At 35.7% G+C, this 21,032-nt stretch overlaps 1 protein-coding gene and 1 long non-coding RNA gene across 4 annotated transcripts in view; one reads left to right on the top strand and one right to left on the bottom strand.

The window, feature by feature from the left end:
- Positions 1 to 14,173, top strand: part of ITFG1 (integrin alpha FG-GAP repeat containing 1) — a 297,020-nt gene extending 282,847 nt beyond the window's left edge. Inside the window, 5 exon segments of the mRNA XM_017880291.1 lie at positions 5,569 to 5,693; positions 6,404 to 6,486; positions 9,580 to 9,697; positions 12,780 to 12,792; positions 12,795 to 14,173. Of these exon segments, the coding sequence (XP_017735780.1) occupies positions 5,569 to 5,693; positions 6,404 to 6,486; positions 9,580 to 9,697; positions 12,780 to 12,792; positions 12,795 to 12,838 (383 nt within the window). The 3' untranslated portion in view covers positions 12,839 to 14,173.
- LOC108534781 (uncharacterized) overlaps positions 5,246 to 21,032 on the bottom strand; it is a 20,493-nt gene continuing 4,706 nt past the window's right edge. For 2 of the 3 annotated variants that reach the window (XR_001887026.1, XR_001887028.1), the window contains exons 2-5: positions 14,769 to 14,929; positions 10,985 to 11,034; positions 6,645 to 6,686; positions 5,246 to 5,682 (exon numbers count right to left, since the gene is read on the bottom strand). This is a non-coding gene — a long non-coding RNA (uncharacterized LOC108534781). The remainder of the gene's footprint in view (positions 5,683 to 6,644; positions 6,687 to 10,984; positions 11,035 to 14,768; positions 14,930 to 21,032) is intronic. The other variant, XR_001887027.1, reaches the window with a different exon arrangement.

Below are 21,032 nucleotides of genomic sequence, written 5' to 3'. Positions count from 1 at the left end.
ACCAAAAGCACTAGTAACAAAATTTAAAATAGATTAGATTCTGCAAAAATGTAAAGCTTTTTTGCATTAAAAAACATTTTTGGCCAGGTGCAGTGGCTTATGCTTGTGATCCCAGAACTTTGGGAGGCCACAGCATAAGGATCGCTTGAGCCCAGGAATTTGAGACCAGCATGGGCAATGTAGTGAGAGCTTGTCTCTTAAAAAAAAAAAAAAAAAAAAAAGTTTTAATTAGCCAGAAGCAGTGGCACAGGCCTGTGCTCCCAGCTACTCAGGAAGCTGAGCTGGGATCACTGGAACCCAGGAGATCAAGGCTCCAGTGAGCCAGGATTGTGCTGCTGCACTCCAGCCTGGGTGACAGAGCAAGAGCCTGTCTCAAAAGAAAAGAAATTTGTTTTTCTTTTCAACAAACTGAAAAGGGAGAAAATACCTGCAAATCTTGTCTCTGATAAGGTTCTAGTATCCAGACTATAAAAAGAATGTTTACAATTCAACAACAAAAACACATAGTCCAATTATAAAATGGACAAAGGACTAGACATTTCTCCAAAGAATCCCAAAGTGAAAGATGTCCTACATAATTGGTCATGAAGGAAATGCAAATCAAAACCAGACTTCAAAACCACTAAGATGGTTTTAATTAAAAAGACTGAAAATGACATGTCAGCAAGGCTGTGAAAAATAGGAACCCTCATACATTCCTGGTGGGAATGTAAAATGGTGCAGCTGCTGTGAAAAACAATGTGGCAATTCCTCAAAAAATTAAACTTAGAATCACCATATGATCCAGGATTTCTACTTCTTAATATATACTCAAAAGAACTGAAAGCAGGGTCTCAAAGAGGTATTTGTACATCCATGTTCATAGCAGCACTACTAATAATAGCCAAAAGGTAGAAATGACCCAAACATCCATCAATAGCTGGATGGATAAACAAACCAAAGTATATACATAAAATGGAATATTATTTTTCCATAAAAAACAGATGAAGTAATGATACTTACTATAACTTATATGACCCTTGAAAACATTATGCTAAGTGAAAGAAGCCAGACACAGTTGGTCACGTGTGGTACCTTTTATATGAGGTATCTAGAGTAGACAAATCCATAGAGAATGAAAGCAGATTAGAGGTTACTGGGGGAAAAGAAAAGGGGGAGTAATTACTTAACTGGTACAGGGTGTTGGTATAGGATGATGAAAAAGTTTGCAAATGAGAGAGAATTGATAGTTGCACAACATTGCAAATACACTAAAGGCCATTTGATTTTACACTTTATTAAAATAGTAAATTGTTAAAATAGTTAATTGAATTACAGCTCTATTAGAAAATAAGAATGGATTGAAATGGATGCTTTCATTGAAAGCTAATGGAAATGTAAAGTGATGCACCCTCTCTTTAGGAAACAGGGTTTCTATATTTAACAATAAGTTTTAAACTTACTGCTCTTTGATCCAGTGTTCTGTATATAGGAATCAAACAAACTAATCTGGGTGCAAGTACTGATTTGCAGAGTTGTTCACTGAAGCTTTTTTTTTTTAATAGTGAAGGATTAGGAAAATTCCTTTGTTTCCAACAATAAGGAATTAATTTTTAAATAAGATTATATAGGCAGGAAAATTATATTTTGTCATGTCTGGGTAGATATCACTTTAGAAAAATAATTTTAGACGTATACATAATAATACATGTCTTTTCACTGTGGCTTTGGCTTTTCCTTTGGCTTTCTCTTAATGGGATTTTGGTGTTTCCATCATTTTTCTCTCTGCTTATTCATTTTCCAAGAATTTTCATGATGACTAAATACTCATAAAACTGAGTGAAAATAGTACTAAACTATGCTAAAATGTATTTGTGCATGCACTTGCCTTGGAGAAAAAAAGTATGTGACCAAAAGTATGCTAAAATGTAATAATGATTATCTCTTCATTTTAAGTTGCTGGGTAATTTTACTTTGATTATTCTCCTTAATACTTTTAAGCTTGCTTATTGCATAGGCAATTTTAATAGTGTAAACAGGAAAACAGAAGCCTAGTTTGATGTCATGTAGACAAAAAGAGTCGAACTTTAAGTCTTTTAACATAAGGGGTTGTGGAGACCAAGGTTTTATCATGAAGATGAAGGTTCCAGGTAGCAGGCTTCAGAGAGAGTAGATTGTAAATGCTTCTTATCAGACTTAAACAGTCTTTTCTGTCAGTCTTAAGGGCTTTGTATTGATGTTAATGCTGGTCAGCTGTGCCTGAATTCCAAAAGAAAGGAGAGTATAATGAGGCATATCTGACCCTCACTTCCCATCATGGCCTGAACTAGTTTTTCAGGTTAACTTTTGAGTGCCTGAGGGGAGGGTCCAACAGTTAGAATTTTATTTTTGGTTTACTTCTGTTAAGTCAGTCTTTGCTAGTAGTGTCATGAAATTAGCTTGTGCTTAATTTTGAGTTTGTTTGTTTTTGAGACAGGGTCTCACTCTGTCTCCCAGGCTGGAGTGCAGTGGCACAATCACAGCTCACTACAGCCTCAACCTCCCCAGGCTCAGGTGATTCTCCCACGTCAGCTCCCAAGTAACTGGGACTACAGGCACGCACCACCGTGCCTGACTAATTTTTGTATTTTTCGTAGAGACGGGGTTTCACCACATTGCCCAGGCTGGTCTCAAAAGTCCTGAGCTCAAGCAATCCACCTGCCTTGGCCTCCCAAAGTGCTGGGATTACAGGCATAAACGGCCTGTGTTTAATTTTTAATTCTACTCTGTAAGAATAAATTTTATCTTAATAAAGATAGCTAACATGATTATTTACTGTGTGAGATACTCTAATTTTAAACATTATCTTTCAATCAGGTGAACTAATTCTGCAGCCCATGCTGTTCACTATACTGCTTTTCATTCATACACATTGTTAATGCCTATCCTTAAATTCATGTTCCTTTTCATTATACCTTACTGTTTCTAACTTAAGAACTATATAAATAATCAGGTAAATATACTTTCCAGTGATTGCATATTTTTGGATGACATTAGTGATGTTTAGCAGAGTCCCCTTGAATATTAAAATATTTATATATTAATTTTGTCATTTAAATGTTAAGTTTAAGCATGTAGAAAAATACCTAGAAAATACATATATTCTATAAAAGTGAATTACAATAGGAAAAGACTGACTATTGGAATGGCAGTGTAAGGACCACACAAACTTGCTCTCCCAGAGCCCCCAAAAAGAACAACAACAAAAATACTGGCCAACCATATAGTATCCACCATTTCAGAACTCTGGAAATTAACCAAAGCCACACAATGGACTGAATATTGTCTATTCCAAGGAAAACTACTGATCCTTGATAAGACACTGAATCTATGGCATTTTTAACTTGGAGCTATTCCCATCCTGCCTCCCGTCTCAACTGAGTAGTGCAGTAGCCATGGAAAGCCAGCGGCTTCACAGCCAATGGATATGACTGACCTCCTTGGAGCTGCATGAAAATCTCCATCCCTATTACTATCAACATTTTGTCTGAACTAGCAGCTCCCTAGAAAATCTTCATTCTCAGCATCTTGGCTATTTCATTTGACTAGGGCATTACCAAAAACAACAGTAATCTGCTGGCAACATCTCAGCTACCTAAGCCTGTGATTAAATGTGGAGGAAACAAGAACTGGTCAAAATATAAGAGGAATTCTTAGAAAACTGGAAAACATAGGCAGCTTTAAAAAGCTACAACATATTCTTGGGGATCTAGAAGACTGCAAATTCCTAGAAAGGAAAACACCTCATTCAAATACTCAGCTCCCTTCTGCTTCACCATGAAGCCCTGCATAAGCAGGAAATGAAAACTAAGGTTGTCCTTTAAACCATCTGAACTTTGAAGGCATGCCTTCACACACAAATCACTTTGACAAGGGGTGGAAGATGTACAGGCAAGAGATTTAAGGAAATCTTACAACATATCACTGGCTGACCACTAAATAATACTGACCCAGATATGCCAAGTAGGAAGCCAGATGTAGAATAAAAACTTTAAAAATTAAAAAGACCTTGGGGACAACCACTGCAAGGAATACAGAATCCACAGAATTCACTAAATGAAAAAAAAAAGTCACTAAACAAACAGTAACAAAAACAACAAACCCTTGGGTGGGGTTAAGCGATACCAGAGTTATCAATATTATCTTAAAAGTCCAGTTTTCAACAAAAATTATAAGACATACAAACAGGAAAGTAGGCTAATACACATTTCTTTAAAAAAAAAAAAAAAAAAGACAACAGAAAATGTGCCTACAGGGCCAGATGCTTTACTTAATTGGTGTGTGTGTGTGTGTGTGTGTGTGTGTAGTAAGCTTCTTTCATGTGTTTATTGACCATTTTCAAGGCTAATGACTATTAGTCATTTGGGAAATGCAAGTAAAAACCATAATGAGATACCACTTCACAACCACGAGCATGGCTGTAATACAAAAGACACAATAAAAAGTGTCACTGAGGATGTGGAAAAATTTGAACCATTATCCATGGCTGGTGGGAACATAAAATGGTGCAGGTACTTTGGAAACAGTTTGTTAGTTCCCAATGATGTTAAACACTCTTAGCTACATAATCAAGAGAAAGGAAAACAAGAGTAAATACAAAAATAAACCCTGTATATGATGTTCACAGCAGTATTATTCTTAGTAACCAAAAATGGAAATGACTGAAATGTCCATCAATTAATGAAATTAATGAAACAAAATGTATATATAACAAAGTGGAGTATTTGGCAAGTAACAATAATAAAGTACGGAAACATGCTACCAAATAGATGAACCTTGAAAACGTGCTAAGCGAAAGAAGCCAGTCACAAAAGACCACATTGTATGATTGCAATTTATATGAAATCTTCAGAATAGACAAATCTATAGAGTCAGAAAGCAGATTAGTGATTACATATAGTTGGAAGTGTGCGGGCTGGAAATAGACGTGACTACTAATGTGTATGGAGTTTACTTCTCAAGTGATAAAAATGTTCTAAGATTAGATTGTGGTGATGGCTGAACAATTCTTTGAATATACTCAAAACCACTTAACTGTACACTTTAAATGGGTGATGTGTATGGTATGTGAATTATATCTCAGTAAAGCTGTTTCTTTAAAAAGTGAATCATTGGCTGAGCATGGTGGCTCACGCCTGTAATCCCAGCATTTTGAGAGGCCAAGGCAAGGGGATCACTTGAGCTCAGGAGTTGGAGGCCGGGCAACATAGTAAGACCCCATCTCCACAAATATTTAAAAATTAGCCGAGCCTGGTAGCACATGCCTGTGGTCTCAGCTACTTGGGAGGCTGGGAAGGAGGATAGCTCGGGCCTGAAGGTCAAGGCTCAGTGCAGTGCTACTGCACTGCAGCCTGGGTGGCAGAGTGAGACCATGTCTCAAAAAAAGAAAAAAGTGAATCATTAATATTAATGTCCTGTATGTTTCACTTCACATTTTGAAACATGATACATTTCAGTACCTAAATTTTTAACATTTTATCATTTTAATATTTGATGGGAGCAATGTTTCCAGAGATGTTTTTAATGTTTTTTTTAATTGAATAATTCTAGCTGGCCAACTCAGCCAATCCGCACATTTAGCTCTCCAACTACCATACAACGTGCTTGGTTTAGGTCGGAGCGCAAATTTTCTTGATCATCTGTATGTTGGTATTCCCCGTCCATCTGGAGAAAAAGTGAGTGAAAATTCATTTTGTTTACAATTAATCTGTGTTTTAATATTCACTATTTAAGTATTTAAATTAAATAATTTGAACGTAATTGAATTTTAATTCAAATAAATCAAATATTTTTATTCCCTTTGAAGAATAAAGAAAAATGTATTGGTAGTGACCTAAGTTTATCTTACATAGAGCACATTATGATTTTAAGATACCGTGTAGTTTTTCCCTCTCCTCGCCCATAAACCTCACCTATCCATCTATCCTACTTTTTCATCCTAACATTTTTCACCACCTAACATGCACATAAATATTTTACTAACATAAATACTATTATACATATGTGTATTATTTATATAATATGTATAATCATATTACTTTACTTGCTTTGCTTATTGTCAGTTTCCCCTTAACTTGAATTTTAGCTCCAAGCAGCATTTGTACATAGCCCTCTGAACAGTGCCTGCTACATAAGTGTCTGATAAATATTTGTCGAATGAATGAATTCATAAAACACAAATATAATCTTTCCTTGAAAAGATGAGAAAATTTTCCAACAGATGGCACAAAAGCCTTATTTTTGGCTTAATAGTGGTAAACATAGCTTCATCCATACCTAGAATTTGAATTTCTCAAAGAAGCTACATTTTTCCTTATTTATTTAGAATACTAATTGTGTTTTTTAAATGTGCTAAATGTTAAATGTTCTTAAATTCTTCTTCCAGTCTATACGAAAACAAGAGTGGACTGCAATCATTCCAAATTCCCAGCTAATTGTCATTCCATACCCTCACAATGTCCCTCGAAGGTAATGTCCTTGCTTGAACTGATTTGGTAAAGACACTGCTAACTCTGAATTATAGATACAGTGATGTCTTTTAAACTCTCTCATATTCCTGCTGTGTTCCCATGAGTGCCCATCCTTAATTTGCTTATGGCAAACTTTAAATGACTAAACATACTTACATAAATGGTCCCAGACATTTTTCATGAAGAACAAATTCAATCCTATGAGAAAACAGCAGGTTAACTAATTAGGGATTTATACATATATTCTGCTTTAATAAACTGCTCTTCCATTTACTAGTTATAAATTCAAAATTTCAGGATACTAAATCTTTGTATAAAGCACTGATCTTTTAAATAAATTACTTGAGAAGTACTATATATCCCACAGTGGTTGGGCACAAATTTTGGAGTTAAATAGATGTAGGCTAAAAAACTCAGCTCCATTGCTGGCTGACTGCAAGACTAGGAGCCAGTCCTTTGTCCTCTCCAAGACTCAATTTCTGCATCTGAGGGTGAAATATACTTAACACAGTGCCAAGCATATGGTAAACGAACAGTAGGTATTTTTATCCTTATTAACAGAATACATTTATTTCATAATACAGCGTTTAATTCTAAATCCTTAAATAATCTTTGTTCATTTTTATTTAAATTTCTAGATTGATTCTATTCTTTTTAAATTAGGCGATAAAAGTATTCACTAACATTTCAATTTCATAGGGAAAAATATGCTAGACAAATATCAACATGAGAAAATAACCAAAGAGAAATGGTGAATTTGTCTATGAATATGTAACCAGTGGGGTCCCCTGCTTGTTACATTCCCTCTGAAAATACCAGCTTCATCATTCTTTATTAAACATCTCGATCGAATGTATTGAGTGCCGAAACCAGCTTATGCCACCTCATGAGCTGACTCTGTGTGCATCTCTATTCAGTGAAGTCACACTGAAATCAGTTATGGTGGGAGAATCTACTCCATGAAAATTGGCAAGTATCATAAATAGGGCTTCCCCAACCCCTGTCTACCTCAGAGCCAGTTTACCAGCATACCAGCAGATGCACTTTATGGTAGATTAATGGGCTTTAGAACCAAACTACTTAAGAAAATAAACTTTATCGCAGCCTTATGCTTGGAATAAGATGACATCATTGAAACAGTTATAGTCCTAGTTCAGATTTTTTTAATGAGCCTATATTGTATGTGTTAGTTTTCTATAGATGAAATTTACAGTAAAACTAGAAAATCTGGACCATGAGTAGGAAACTATATAAAGTAGGGTACTTCTATACAGCTCAGTAGCATGACTTTTTTTCACTGCCACGGACATAGAACAGTCTCTTAAGATGGAGTGGTAAGCAAAACAACAAACAAAAGCAGCAACAGCAAAATGTAGAAGAGTATGTGTAATAAGCAGGCACTGTGATTAAAAAAGAAGCTATCTACACATACATGTTCATACATGTATAAAATATCTCTGAAAGGATATGCAGGAAACTGGTAAGAGTGACTGCCTCTGAGTAGAAAACTGAGGATTGACTTTTGTCTTTTTTTTTTTTTTTTTACCAAAACACATATTCCTGATTTGTTAAAAATCTATTTTAAAAGTATAACTAGCCGGGCACGGTGGCTCAAGCCTGTAATCCCAGCACTTTGGGAGGCCGAGACGGGTGGATCACAAGGTCAGGAGATCGAGACCATCCTGGCTAATACGGTGAAACCCTGTCTCTACTAAAATACAAAAAAAAAAAAAACTAGCCGGGCGAGGGGGTGGGCACCTGTAGTCCCAGCTGCTCGGGAGGCTGAGGCAGGAGAATGGCATGAGCCCGGGAGGCGGAGATTGCAGTGAGCTGAGATCTGGCCTAGGTGCCAGAGCGAGACTCCGTCTCAAAAAAATAAAAATAAAAATAAATAAATAAATAAAAGTATAACTAGACAACATTTTCAAATAAAAAGAACTGGTTTTTTTCCCTTAAGGGGTTTAAATGAACGGTAACAACACTTAAGGAGTAGCCCTTTCAACCTAATTAACCAGTTTGGGTTTTTTTAAGGTTTACTTACTTCTTCTAAAAATTCCACCAGAAAATGATACCATAGCTTTTTTCCATAATCTCAACATTTTTCATGTTTCTCTTACTCTTTCCAAAGAAATGTTCTTTTCAAATTTATGTTCATAATAAAAACCAAATTGATTTTAGATTTTGAGGTATATTTTGAGGTTTATTGACTAGAGGCTAACTTATGGATCAATAAATTTTAATTATCCCAGAATAAGTCAATAGCTACTTGCTATTTACCAGAACAGTCTTACCTTTATTAAACTTTTAAAATAAAATATAGCCATTACCTATTTCTAGGGAGAACAAAAGTTATGTGTATATAACAACCTGCAGAGTTGGTGATACAGTCCTTAGTTTTAGGCTTTCAGGGTGTGCAAATGCTATCTTACACAGACTGTTTTAAAAGGAAAGAGCTAGTTCTGTTTACTGAAGACCTCTAGTCTGTATATTGCCATTAATAGTGAGGGACTAAAGATGATTTTGTAAGTGATCTGAACCTAAAAGTCATTGTAGTAATTGCTCCAACATGATACAAAAATTATAGAAGTTCTGCACAAGCCATCAACATTCAAAATATTTATGTTTTAGTTGGTCATATTACATATGTGACACAGGTCAAAAATGAGATGATACAGAAGGCTTCTAGGATCATGTGACTCCCTTGCTTTACAAAAGTTCAGGATTTCAAATTAAGCAGGTAAATCAAGATGTAAAAAAAATGTCCATGATTGTCCAAAGTACCCTTGGATATGTTTATTAAGAATAATTCTCACAGGATCAAACTTGGAAGATGAAAAACATTGAAATATCTCATCAAAAATTCTATTTCAGTTGTCTAGGTGAAATATAAACCACAGCATCATCAATATTCTCAGCACTATCTGATTTATAATTGCTTTTGTTTTATTTATAATGAATGGACAGATGAACGAATGGTTTAATGAATACATTGTTTCATTAATTAATAAGCTGTTTTGCTTTGGGGTCGCAATATAACTTTGTTATTTTTAAGTAAAATTTGTAATTTTAATTTGTTCTGTTTTTTCTACAGTTGGAGTGCCAAACTATATCTTACACCAAGTAACATTGTTCTGCTTACTGCTATAGCTCTCATCGGTGTCTGTGTTTTCATCTTGGCAATAATTGGCATTTTACATTGGCAGGAAAAGGTTTGTTCATTTAAATGAAACATTAACTTTGGTTAATTTATTCTAGTAATACATACATTGCTCTTTAAAAACACTATGTTTATTTTAAACTGTTTTCATATGACTAGAATTTCATCATTTTTCAAGTTCTGTCCAAAGCATCATTTTATTGATGATTATTTTATCCCTGGAAGTGACTAATGTCTCCTGTCAATTCATACAAATCACAGGAGATGTCTACTTTAAAAGTTTGATGGTGTACAATAGTAATAAAGTGATCATTCAGAAATCAAAAGGCATTTAGAAACAATTTCATAATGACCTGAAAAATAATAATGATTTTAAAAAATGAACTTGTGTTCAGTATCTACTGATAAAGTCATGGACATTCTTTGGCTAGGATTAACAGCTATCTCTTTGAAAAGAATTAGAGTAAAAAGAGGTTAAATTATTTTCTCAGGGTTTACGTGGAAGGTAACAACTAAAGCAATAAACAGCCAGGCACGGTGGCTCATGCCTGTAATCCCAGCACTTTGGGAGGCCAAGGTGGACAGATTGCTAGAGCTCAGGAGTTCGAGACCATCCTGGGCAACATGGTGAAACCCCATCTCTACAAAATATTAAAAAATTAGCCAGGCACCATGATGCAAGCTGTAATCCCAGCTACTCAGGAGGCTGAGGTGGGAGAATCACCTGAGCCCAGAAAGTTGAGGCTGCAGTGAGCTGCAATTGCGCCACTTCACTCTAGCCTGGGCAAAAGGAGTGAGGCCCTGTCTCAAAAAAGAAAAAAGCCATAAACATCTTTTTCATCTATAAGTATTCTTTGCATTAAACTGATTTCTGTTCTTTAGTATAATACTCTAAATAATAATTGAAAACAAAACTCCCAAATATGTAAAAGATTTTATGCAATGTTTATGTGAAGAAAAAAGAGGCTATCACTGTAAATTTATTAGCAGTTTAGATATATGTGAAAAAGCTAGTTTCTATTTGTATATGGGTTCCAATCAGTGCCCTCAAAATAGGGCTTCTTTGTGGCCCCAAAGAAAGGTGTTTTTCTTTTTTTGCACCTACACTCTGGATTGTCATGCCATCATAATCATTTTTTGCTAACTAAAATTACCGTCTTTGTTCTTTTAACGTATGAAAAAGAGAACATATTAGTTGTTCCATAAATGTTCTTTTTCATACTTTCGTCGCTTTTAAAAAAATCACTCCTTTCATATCAAAAACAGCAACATGCAGTTACATATTCAGTTAACCTTAAGATTGCAACTTAAGAGTAAGATCAAGGACAACCATACATACTTTGTCCAGAAGTATCAGAATATCATCTGAAAGATTCCATAGTTCTTGACCTACGAAGCAAAGGAAATTAATTTCATTAATTCCTCAGTAGATCTGATTACAGCATAAACATTGTGTGCTTATAACAATAATTATGCAGTAGCCAAAAATTAAAGTTTTAAGTACAAGTATACATTTGACCATGTATATACTGTGTCTCCTGTGGCACTGTGGTATCTCAAAGAGGTAGAACCTCTCTAACCACTTTTTTACTTAAGCAGGCTGGCTCCTTCTACCATTTTCTCACTGCAAGCTTTCCCCAGTGTCTGTCCCTGCCCCTCTTCTTTCAACACTTTACCTGCCAATTTCATCTAAAATCATGGCTTCAGATATCCCCAGCTCTCATCTCTAAAGGTCCTTCCCTATTTCCAACTATCACCATGATAGCTCAACCTAGATGACTTACAACACCTCAAAACCAGCATTCTAAAGCTTCATCTGTCTTACTTGCCTACAAGATTTCATCAATTGCCTATGGACTCTTCCTCTGTAAGAAGTTCTACAGCTGACTTCACCTCTACATTCCTACTGCACTGCTTAACCCAGCCCCTTCTTACGTCCTACTTGGTCTCTTTCTTTCCGTTCTCTCCCCTTTCCATTCCATTTAGCACACTCATCATTCAGTTTAGCCTTCATCATGTCACTCCCCTGCTCAAAAAGCTCTGGTGAATATCCATTGCCTTTTATGTGTAAAATCCTTGGCCTGGCCTGCATATGACTTCCATGTGACTCCACAGTCTTATTTTTTACCAGCTCCTTTCACATATCCGTGCTCCTTCCAGCCTTCTCATAACTGCTCATGTTGTAACCCCAGTGTGGAATGAATACCACTCTCCCCATTTCCATGCTTTCAAATACTTTCCATGTCTTTTCAAAGCTTTCCCTTTCCTCACCTGGATCTAGAAGTAGTCTCTTAGACTTGGTAACATTTTTCACTTTTTATCTTGAATTACAATTATACAATATGTTTTGTGTTTGTCTTTTTGGAGAACAAGATACAAAACTTCTAAAGTTTTTTTAATATTAAAATATCAAACACAGTATTGGTATTGGGAGTATTGGAAGCAAAGGGCCAATGAATATCTGCTAAATAAACAATTTAATGAAAAAATAGACAGAGTCTCACTCTGTCACCCAGGCTGGAGTGCAAGTGGTGCAATCTTGGCTCACTGCAACTTCTGCCTCCCAGGTTCAAATGATTCGCCTGCCTTAGCCTCCCAAGAAGCTGGGATTACAGGTGCCCACTACCACACCCATCTAATTTTTGTATTTTTTTGGTAGAGACAGGGTTTCACCATGTTGGCCAGGCTGGTCTCGAATTCCTCCCCTCAAGTGATCCGCCCTCCTTGGCCTCCCAAAATGCTGAGATTACAGGCATGAGCCACCACCACACCCAGCCATTAGATTTGTTTATTAACATCAGTGTTAAGAATGAGAGAAAAATGCAATCATTGATTTATCCTTATAGAATCTAATGCTTATTCCTATGTTCAAGTAGATAGTAAGTGATAAGAAGCTAAGTGTTTAAGGACCGTAAGTATTTAATGTGCCCTAAGTATTCAAGTATTTCTTGTTTTTTATTCAATTAGTCATTAATTATAAAACAGCTACTATAAACTACAAAAATACTAGAATTAGGGAATCATATCTATTGTCTACTAATTGCTGGAGACTTTTAAAATGAATCAGTATTTCAGAAATGAATCTTTTGTAACATTTCTCTACCATTTATAAACGAGTCTAAAATTCTTTTCAGAAAGCAGATGATAGAGAAAACGACAAGAAGCCCACCGGTTTCATTTTGATGCTATGTGACTTGCCTTTAATGTTACATAATGGAATGGCTGTTCACTTGATTAGTTGAAACGCAAATTCTGGCTTAAAAAATAGGGGAGATTAAATATTATTTATAAATGATGTATCCTATGGTAATTATTGGAAAGTGTTCAAATAAATATGGTTTGAATATGTCACAAGGTCTTTTTTTGTTAAAGCACTTTGTATATAAAAAATTTGGGTTCTTTATTCCGTAGTGCTGTACATTTCTGTTCCTTTGTGGAATGTGTTGCATGTACTCCCGTGTTTGTGTATTTATAATCTTATTAGTGTCATGATGATGGAAAAAGATGTGTGTAAATAAAAATAATTAAATGAGCAGGAATTTTTGTGTCCACTTGAGTTGGTCTTGCTTCTTATTCTAATGATGCAAATTATACTTTTGTGACTATATCACAGAGTCATTATGCATTCAGCTTCATCACAGCAGGTCAGGGGTCTCTCACTGATGACATACAATATAGTGATCAGGCTCTGACTTGGTAGCACAGTAAGACAGACTTGCCTTAAACTCCTAATTCCACCACTTACAAAGTCATTGTTTGAACTTGACTCTTGTTTAACCTGTGTAGCCTCAGTTTTCTTGTTTATTCAGTGGGGCTAATGATACTTGCTTGAGTTATTGTAAACATGAAATGGGATGATGTATGTGAAGTGCTTAGCTTGGTGCCTAGCACAGAGTAAGTGCTCAATATGTGGTAGTTGTCATTATCACTATTTTAGATGATCTTATTAGACTTATACATCTAATTATAGAAATATATAGACTTGACAGAATTTTATTTTCAGGCATGAAGAAATATTCTTTGGAAAAGCTAAATTTTTGGCGACTGACATATAAAGATTTACTTGCTCATATTAACTAAAATTATAGTACTCTCCAAGAATTAATGTGCCCTAAAATTTTCCTCTGAAAACTGATCCTTATCATGTGATAATGAAGAACATTTGATTTCTTGAAAGGAAACTGCTGTAGGCATCTGGGAATGCAAATCTTCAATCACATTTCTATTCTCAAAGGCTTGGAGAAGTCTATAATTTACATTCAGACTTCAATGCAAATTTTATACTGTGAATTTCACATTTCCAAAAGTTACTTTAAAAGACTTTAAGACTGAGAAAAAAAGTTTATCAATGCTAATAATTTTCTAATATGCAAATGGACATGTGATGCCTATAAAACACAAAAATTTCTCTGAAAACAATTTTGTTCTTATTTTTTTCTTCACAGTTTACTGAGAATGGCATGTGTTTTTACTTTGTATCTAAGCATGTTAACATGTCTTCTTAATAAATATTCCTTATTGAAACAAAGTATTTCAGTGAGTTTTTAAATAATTATTTCAGAGCATGAATAGACCTTAGAGCTTACGAAAGCATTTATCTGGACTGGGAGACGGGTAAGGTGACTTGCCCACTGCCTCTCTGTGGGTCAGGGGCAAGATAGGACTCTCCTGACTGTAATATTCAGTTAAATTCACTAGTTATCAACCCACAGCACTCTCCTAGGCACTATGTGACACTTTCCCAAAGACAATTGGGCTCATTATTGATATAGCCTGAGTCTTAAAACTCATGTGGTGTCAGGGTTTACAAGACAAATAAAATGTTAATGACAATTAAAACTACAATCAGTGACATTAATACTGTTTCTGTATTTCCAAACGCAACTTCAATATCATTTATTAAGGGACAGCAGGTAAAAAAAAAAAAATGTGTCACAACATTGAGAATCACTAACAAGACCTTTATTTTGATTTTGAATATTGCAGTGGAAAGAGAACAAGGCTTTGAAGTCAGACCAATCTGGATTCAGGGCCCAACTCCCCGATTTCATGACTCTGAATCAGTCACTTCTTTGAACTTTGGTTTCTTCATCTGTAAAACAAAATTAGTGAGTGATACCTACCTTCAAGGACTGCTCTGAGTCTGAAATGGCAGTTTGTACATAGAAGATGCTTGATAAGTGCTGTTTTTCTTCCTTCCCATTTCCCATTACAGTGACAAAGGAACATTTTCTGAGATTTCTTTCCCACTGACTATATGTTAGTGTTATCCATCTTTGGGGAGCTAGGAAGAGTAATTAAGAATTAATAATCATTTTGAAGATACTGTAAATACGTTAATACACCATTTATTTGAACTAGCCCTTTACATTTCCCCATCCTTGCAAGTAGCTAGAATACCTCATAAAAGGAAACAAAAACTTAAATCGTGTCCAGCAGACCTCAATGGTATACCTGAGATTGATCTAGGATATTTAAGGGCTTACTCCTCAGGATAAACGTGAATTAAAACCAGCCCTTGTGATTACCTGCACCTGACCAGTTATTTTAAAAGGCTAATACATAGTAGATTAGGGAGTGCTTTTGATCCACAACTGTACAAGGGAAAGGAAGGAAACAAGGTTAGGCAGAAAAGTCAAATTGTGATGCATTCTCAATGGAATGCCTCATAACAACCCTACATCGAGTTCTGAGATAGGATGACCTTTCCTATCTTCTAACCTGTCCCAAGTTAGAATATGAAGGCTGGGCCTTTACATTCCCACATTCATCAGTTACAGGGCACAGGATACCCCAAAGGCCTCTAACAAAACGAAAACAGGTACAAATAACCAGTATCAAAAATGAAAAGGGTATAACTACAGATAATCTATTTATTAAAAGTAGGAAGACTTGGAGAATAACTTTATACCAATGTATCTGAAAGTTTATACAAAATGGAACAATTCCTAGGAAAATATCACTAAAACATAAAAAGAAACAAAACCCTAAATACTCATTCTGGTGGATGCTGTGGTGTAGTGTCCAGATCCAGCATCAAGAATAAAGGACTTACTATCCTAATTTTTGGGAGTGTCATCACTGTTCATCTGCCAACCTCATCTGGAGATCAGACTCACTCAAGATCAGTCCCCTCTTCTTAACATAAAAATCCTAAGTGTTCATAAACTAAAAAGTAAAAGCCAACAGACCTGTAAGGAGAAACATAAACTCGCGATTTGTGTTTGTGGGAGACATCTACACTTTTCTACGGTAACTGAAGGAAAAAGTAGGCAGGAAATCAGAAAGCTTAGAGCTGACCTGAAAAGCACTCAGTCAATCTAACCTAGTGGATATTTATATAACACTCTCACCAACAGCAGCAAAATACACTTTTTCAGTGCACATGGAACACTTACCAAGATAGACCATATTCTGGGCCATAAAACAAGTCCTACCAAATCTAAAAGAATAGAAATCATACAAAGTAGATTATCAGACTATAATAGAATTGAACTAGGGAGATCCATGGAAAATACCCAGATATTTTAAATAACCATAGGGTCAAACAGGAAGTCTCAAAGGAAATTTTAAAATATTTTGAGCCAAATGAAAAATACAACATAACAAAATTTGCAGGAGGCAGTGCTGGGGGGTGGTATTTATAACATTAGATGCACATATTAAAGAAGAAACGTGATGAAAGAAACCAAGGAAGACTTCAATAGAAAGTCAGTGTGTTCATGGATTAGGAGATGCCAATACTCCCCAAAGTGATCTGTACATTTCACGCCACCCCTATCAAAATCCCAGCAGTATCTTTTTGTGGACATGGACAAGATTTTGTGCAACTTATATGAAAGAGAAAATAGACTAGTTTAAAACAATGTTGAAAAAGAAGACAAAGTTGAAGAAATCAAACTATGTGACTTTAAAACTTGTTATAAAGCTAGAGTAATAAAGACAGTGTGGTATTGGCAAAGAGAGACACATAGACCAATGGAATAAAAGAGTCCAGGAATAAACTCACACAAATACAGACATTTGATGTTTGACAAAGATGTAGAAGTTACTAAGTGGAAGTCAGTCTTTTCAACAAACAGTGTCAGAAAAATTGATCATCTGTATTTGCCATAAATACAAAGGGCAAAGGAGAAAAAAAGAACCTTGATCTAAACCTCACACCTTACACAAAAATTAACTCAAAGTGGGTCATAAATTTAAATATAAAATTAAAACTATAAAACTTTAAAAGAACACATAGAATATCTTCATAGGCTAGGGTTAAGCAGAGTTCTTAGAAATGACACCAAAGTTATGATTCCTTTTAAAAACTAATAAATGTGACTTCATCTAAATTAAAAATGTTAGCTTTGACAAAGACACTTCTGAGAGAATGGACAAGCTATATGTGCAAAGAAAAAAAAATTTTTTTTTGAGATGGAGTCGTGCTCTGTCACCCAGGCTGGAGTACAGTGGTGTGATCTCGGCTCACTGCAGCCTCCGCCTCCCAGGTTCAAGCAATTCTCCTGCCTCAGCCTCCCAAGTAGTTGGGACTACAGGTGTGTGACACCATGCCTGGCTAATTTTTGTATTTTTAGTAGAAACGGGGTTTCACCATGTTGGTCAGGCTGGTCTCAAACTGCTAACCTTAGGTGATCCACCTGCTTCAGCCTCCCAAAGTGCTGGGATTATAGCCATAAGGCACCATGCCCGGCCAAGAAAATATTTTCAAATCACATATCCAACAACAGACTTGTATCTGAATCTATAAAGAACTCTCAAAACTCAACAATACAAAAACTCGGACAAGATGACACCTAAGGAAGCTTCTGCCTCTCCCAAAGCTGAAACCAAAGCAAAAGCTTTGAAGGCCAAGAAGGCAGTGCTGGAAAGCATCCACAGCCACACACAAAAAGGGGTGTCTGCACTTCACCCACCTTCCAGCACCTCAAAACACTACAGCTCTAGAGACAACCCAGATATCCTCAGAAGAGTGCCCCCAGGAGAAACAAGCTTGACCACTCTGCCTGATTCCCCCTGACCGTTGAGTGTGCCATGAAGAAGACAGAAGATAACGACACACTTGAGGTCATTGTGGATGGCAAAGCCAACAAGCAGCAGAGCAAACAGGATGTGGAGCAGATCTGTGACACTGATGTGGCCTGTCAATCAGGCCCAGTGGAGAGAAGGCGTGTGTTTGACTGGCTCCTGTTTATGATGCTTTGGATGTTGCCAACAAAATTGGAATCATCTAAACTGAGTCCAGCTGGCTAATTCTAAATAGACAAATTTTCACCAGTAAAAATAAAAAACAATTTGAGTAGGCAATAATTTGAGGATACTTCAATAAAGAGGATATATGGGTAGCAAATAAGCATATGAAAAGATGTTCAACAGGATAAGCCATTAGGGAAATGAATACTAAAACTATGAAGAGATACCACTACATATCTATCATGAATAAAGAATGCTTTCACGGATAAAACAAAGAATGCTGACAATTCAAAGTGCTAATGTGGATGTGGCACACATCTCTTTCTGGTAAATTATAAAACTTTTCTGAGAAACACTACGGAAATTTTCAATAAATGCCCATCTGTACCATGTTAATGGACAGGAAGACTCAAAATTGTAAAGATGTCAAAGCCCTCCCAACTCCACTCATCCCAATGGGGTGTTGTGTTGCTGAGCTTGCTAAGAGGTTTCTAAAATGTATACGGAAATATAAAAGAACAAGAACAGCCAAGACAATCTTGAAAAAGAACAAGGACCTGCTCTACCAGTTAACAAAATAATAAAGTTAGGGTGATTAGGCCAGGCATGGTGGCTCACACCTGTAATCCCAGCACTTTGAGAGGCCGAGACGGTTGGATCACCTGAAGTCAGGAGTTCGAGATCAGACTGGCCAACATGATGAAACCCTGTCTTCACTAATAATACAAAAATTAGCTGGGCGTCATGGCACACGCCTGTAATCCCAGCTACTCGGGAGTCTTGAGGCAGGAGAACTGCTTGAACCTAGGAGGCAGACATTGCAGTGAGCCAAATTATGCCATTGCCCTCCAGCCTGGACAACAAGAGTGAAACTCTGTCTCTGAAAAAAAAAAAGGGGGGGGAGGGTTAAGGTGATTAACAGTGTGGTATTGGTGAAGAGACAGACCAATGGAACATATTAGAGAGTGCAGAGAAAGACTCATATACATGGACGTTTGATTCAGGAAGGAGGTAACACCACAGAGCAGAGGAATATGAACAGCCTTTTAACAATAAAAAAGTTGAGACAATTCATTAACTAAAAGATAACTGCACTCCCATCACACAGAAAAATCAATTCCAGGTGGATTGAAGGTGAAATATGAATGCTTCTAGTACTTAATTTAATAACTTCATGATACTAGAGGGTGGGTTTCCTATTCATTAAAAAAACACTATAAAGGAAATTTCTGATATATTGAAGTATATTAAAATTAGTAACTCTATCCACAAGAACTATAAGAAGTCTGAAAGTGTGAAGACAAGTCACCAAATGAAAGAAGACACTTTCAACAAATAAAAATGACTGTATTCAAAATCTAGAAATCCTACAAAATTATTTAGAAAGAAAAAGACAGTTCAATAAAAAATTGAGCAAAAGGATTGACAAAAAGTATTAACTGCTGACAATAACCAAATGTTGGTATGGATGTGGCACAACAGAAGTCTGATACACTCTTAGCGGGACAAAGTTTAAAAAAAAAAAAAGTAAAAGCAGTGGTTGGTTTTATTTAGAGTAGAAGATATGCATACTCTAAATCTACATATCACTTCTACTCTTAAGAAATTTTCACACATGTGCACCAGGTTATAGGTATAAAAATATTCATAGCAACTATGTTCAGAATGGCCAAAATCTAGAAACTGCCTAAATATCCATCTACATGGATTTTTACACAATGAAATACTATACAGCCATGACATTTCATGAACTATACTTGCACACACCACATGGATTAATCTCACAAAGTTAAGCCAAAAAGCAAAACACAAAAGCATACACACATCATGATCCACTCATACATATAAAGTTCAAAAACAAGAAAATTAAACTATATTGTTTAAGGATATATTTATTTTAAAAACTACAAAGAAAAGGTAGGAAACAACAAAAGTCAGAACAGTAATAAACTCTAGGGAACTGGGAGAAGATTACGACCAAGCAGAGGCACATGGAGGACTTTAGTACATAAGCGATGTTTCATTTCTTGATTTGGGTAGTATTTTCATGGCCCTTCACTTTATTAAATTGTACATACATATTTGTTTAAGGTGCTTTTCTAAATATAGATTATATTTCACAATTTTTTAAAAAATCTTATAAAACTTTCCCAAAGATCCCTTTGCAGATCATATATCCAGAAACAGAAGTTTCATTACAAGTCTTAGATTACATATTTTATAGCACAAAATAGTTTGAGATTTGTTAACAGTACAATAATTTAATATACCTTTCTCAAAAATATAACAGTTAAATAACAGTGACATATAGTTGAATAGATGCATTCCAGTCATGTTTGTTTTAAATAGCGTAAGCATATAAGCCAGCACAGATATTCATAGTTCATTAAGCCCTTAAGTTGAATTTATAAGAAATTTTTATTATTTAACAAACATTACCAAATAACTGTATCAAGAATTTACACTTTATGGTTTCATATTGTGCCAGTAAAGTAGCATTTGTTTCAGCTTTTAGTAAATAGGTTTTTTTTTTTAGAGGGGAGTGTTGTTTTTTAATAAAAGAACACCAGGTTAGAAAGTAAATAGGTTTAAACAAACACATCTCTTTTCAACATGGGATTCTGGTTTTAAAGAAAAAAAAAAGATACCACATATGTTAGTAATTTTATTCTTAGAAAAAAACAGTCATATGTCACTTAACGACAGACATACATTCTAAGAAATGCATCATTGTGCAAATTTCATGGAGTGTCCTTACACACATCTAGATGGTGTAGCCTATTACACACCTAGGCTCTACAGTTTAGCGTATTATTCCTATGCTACAAACCTGTACACCATGTGACTGTACTGAATAGTGTAGGCAATTACAACACAATGGTAAGTATTTGTGTATCTAATTATATCTAAACATAGAAAAGGTACAGTAAAAATATGGTATTATAATCTTATGGGACCACAGTTGTGTATGTGGTCCATCATTCACCAAGAGGTCATTATGCAGCACATGACTAAAATTCAGGCATTTCTTAGTTTTTCACAATCAAATGAAAGCTGGTTTCTGCTGAGGCCTCTCTCCTAATGACCAGAATTTTTTTTTTTTTTTTTTTGGACGGGGTTTTGCTTTTCCACCCAGGCTGGGGGGGAGGGGCCGGATTCCAGCTCCCCGCAAGCTCCGCCTCCCGGGTTTA

The sequence above is a fragment of the Rhinopithecus bieti genome, unplaced genomic scaffold (assembly GCF_001698545.2).
Source record: "Rhinopithecus bieti isolate Rb0 unplaced genomic scaffold, ASM169854v2 scaffold_12138, whole genome shotgun sequence".
NCBI lineage: Eukaryota > Metazoa > Chordata > Mammalia > Primates > Cercopithecidae > Rhinopithecus > Rhinopithecus bieti.
This window is presented reverse-complemented; position numbering and strand designations above follow the sequence as displayed.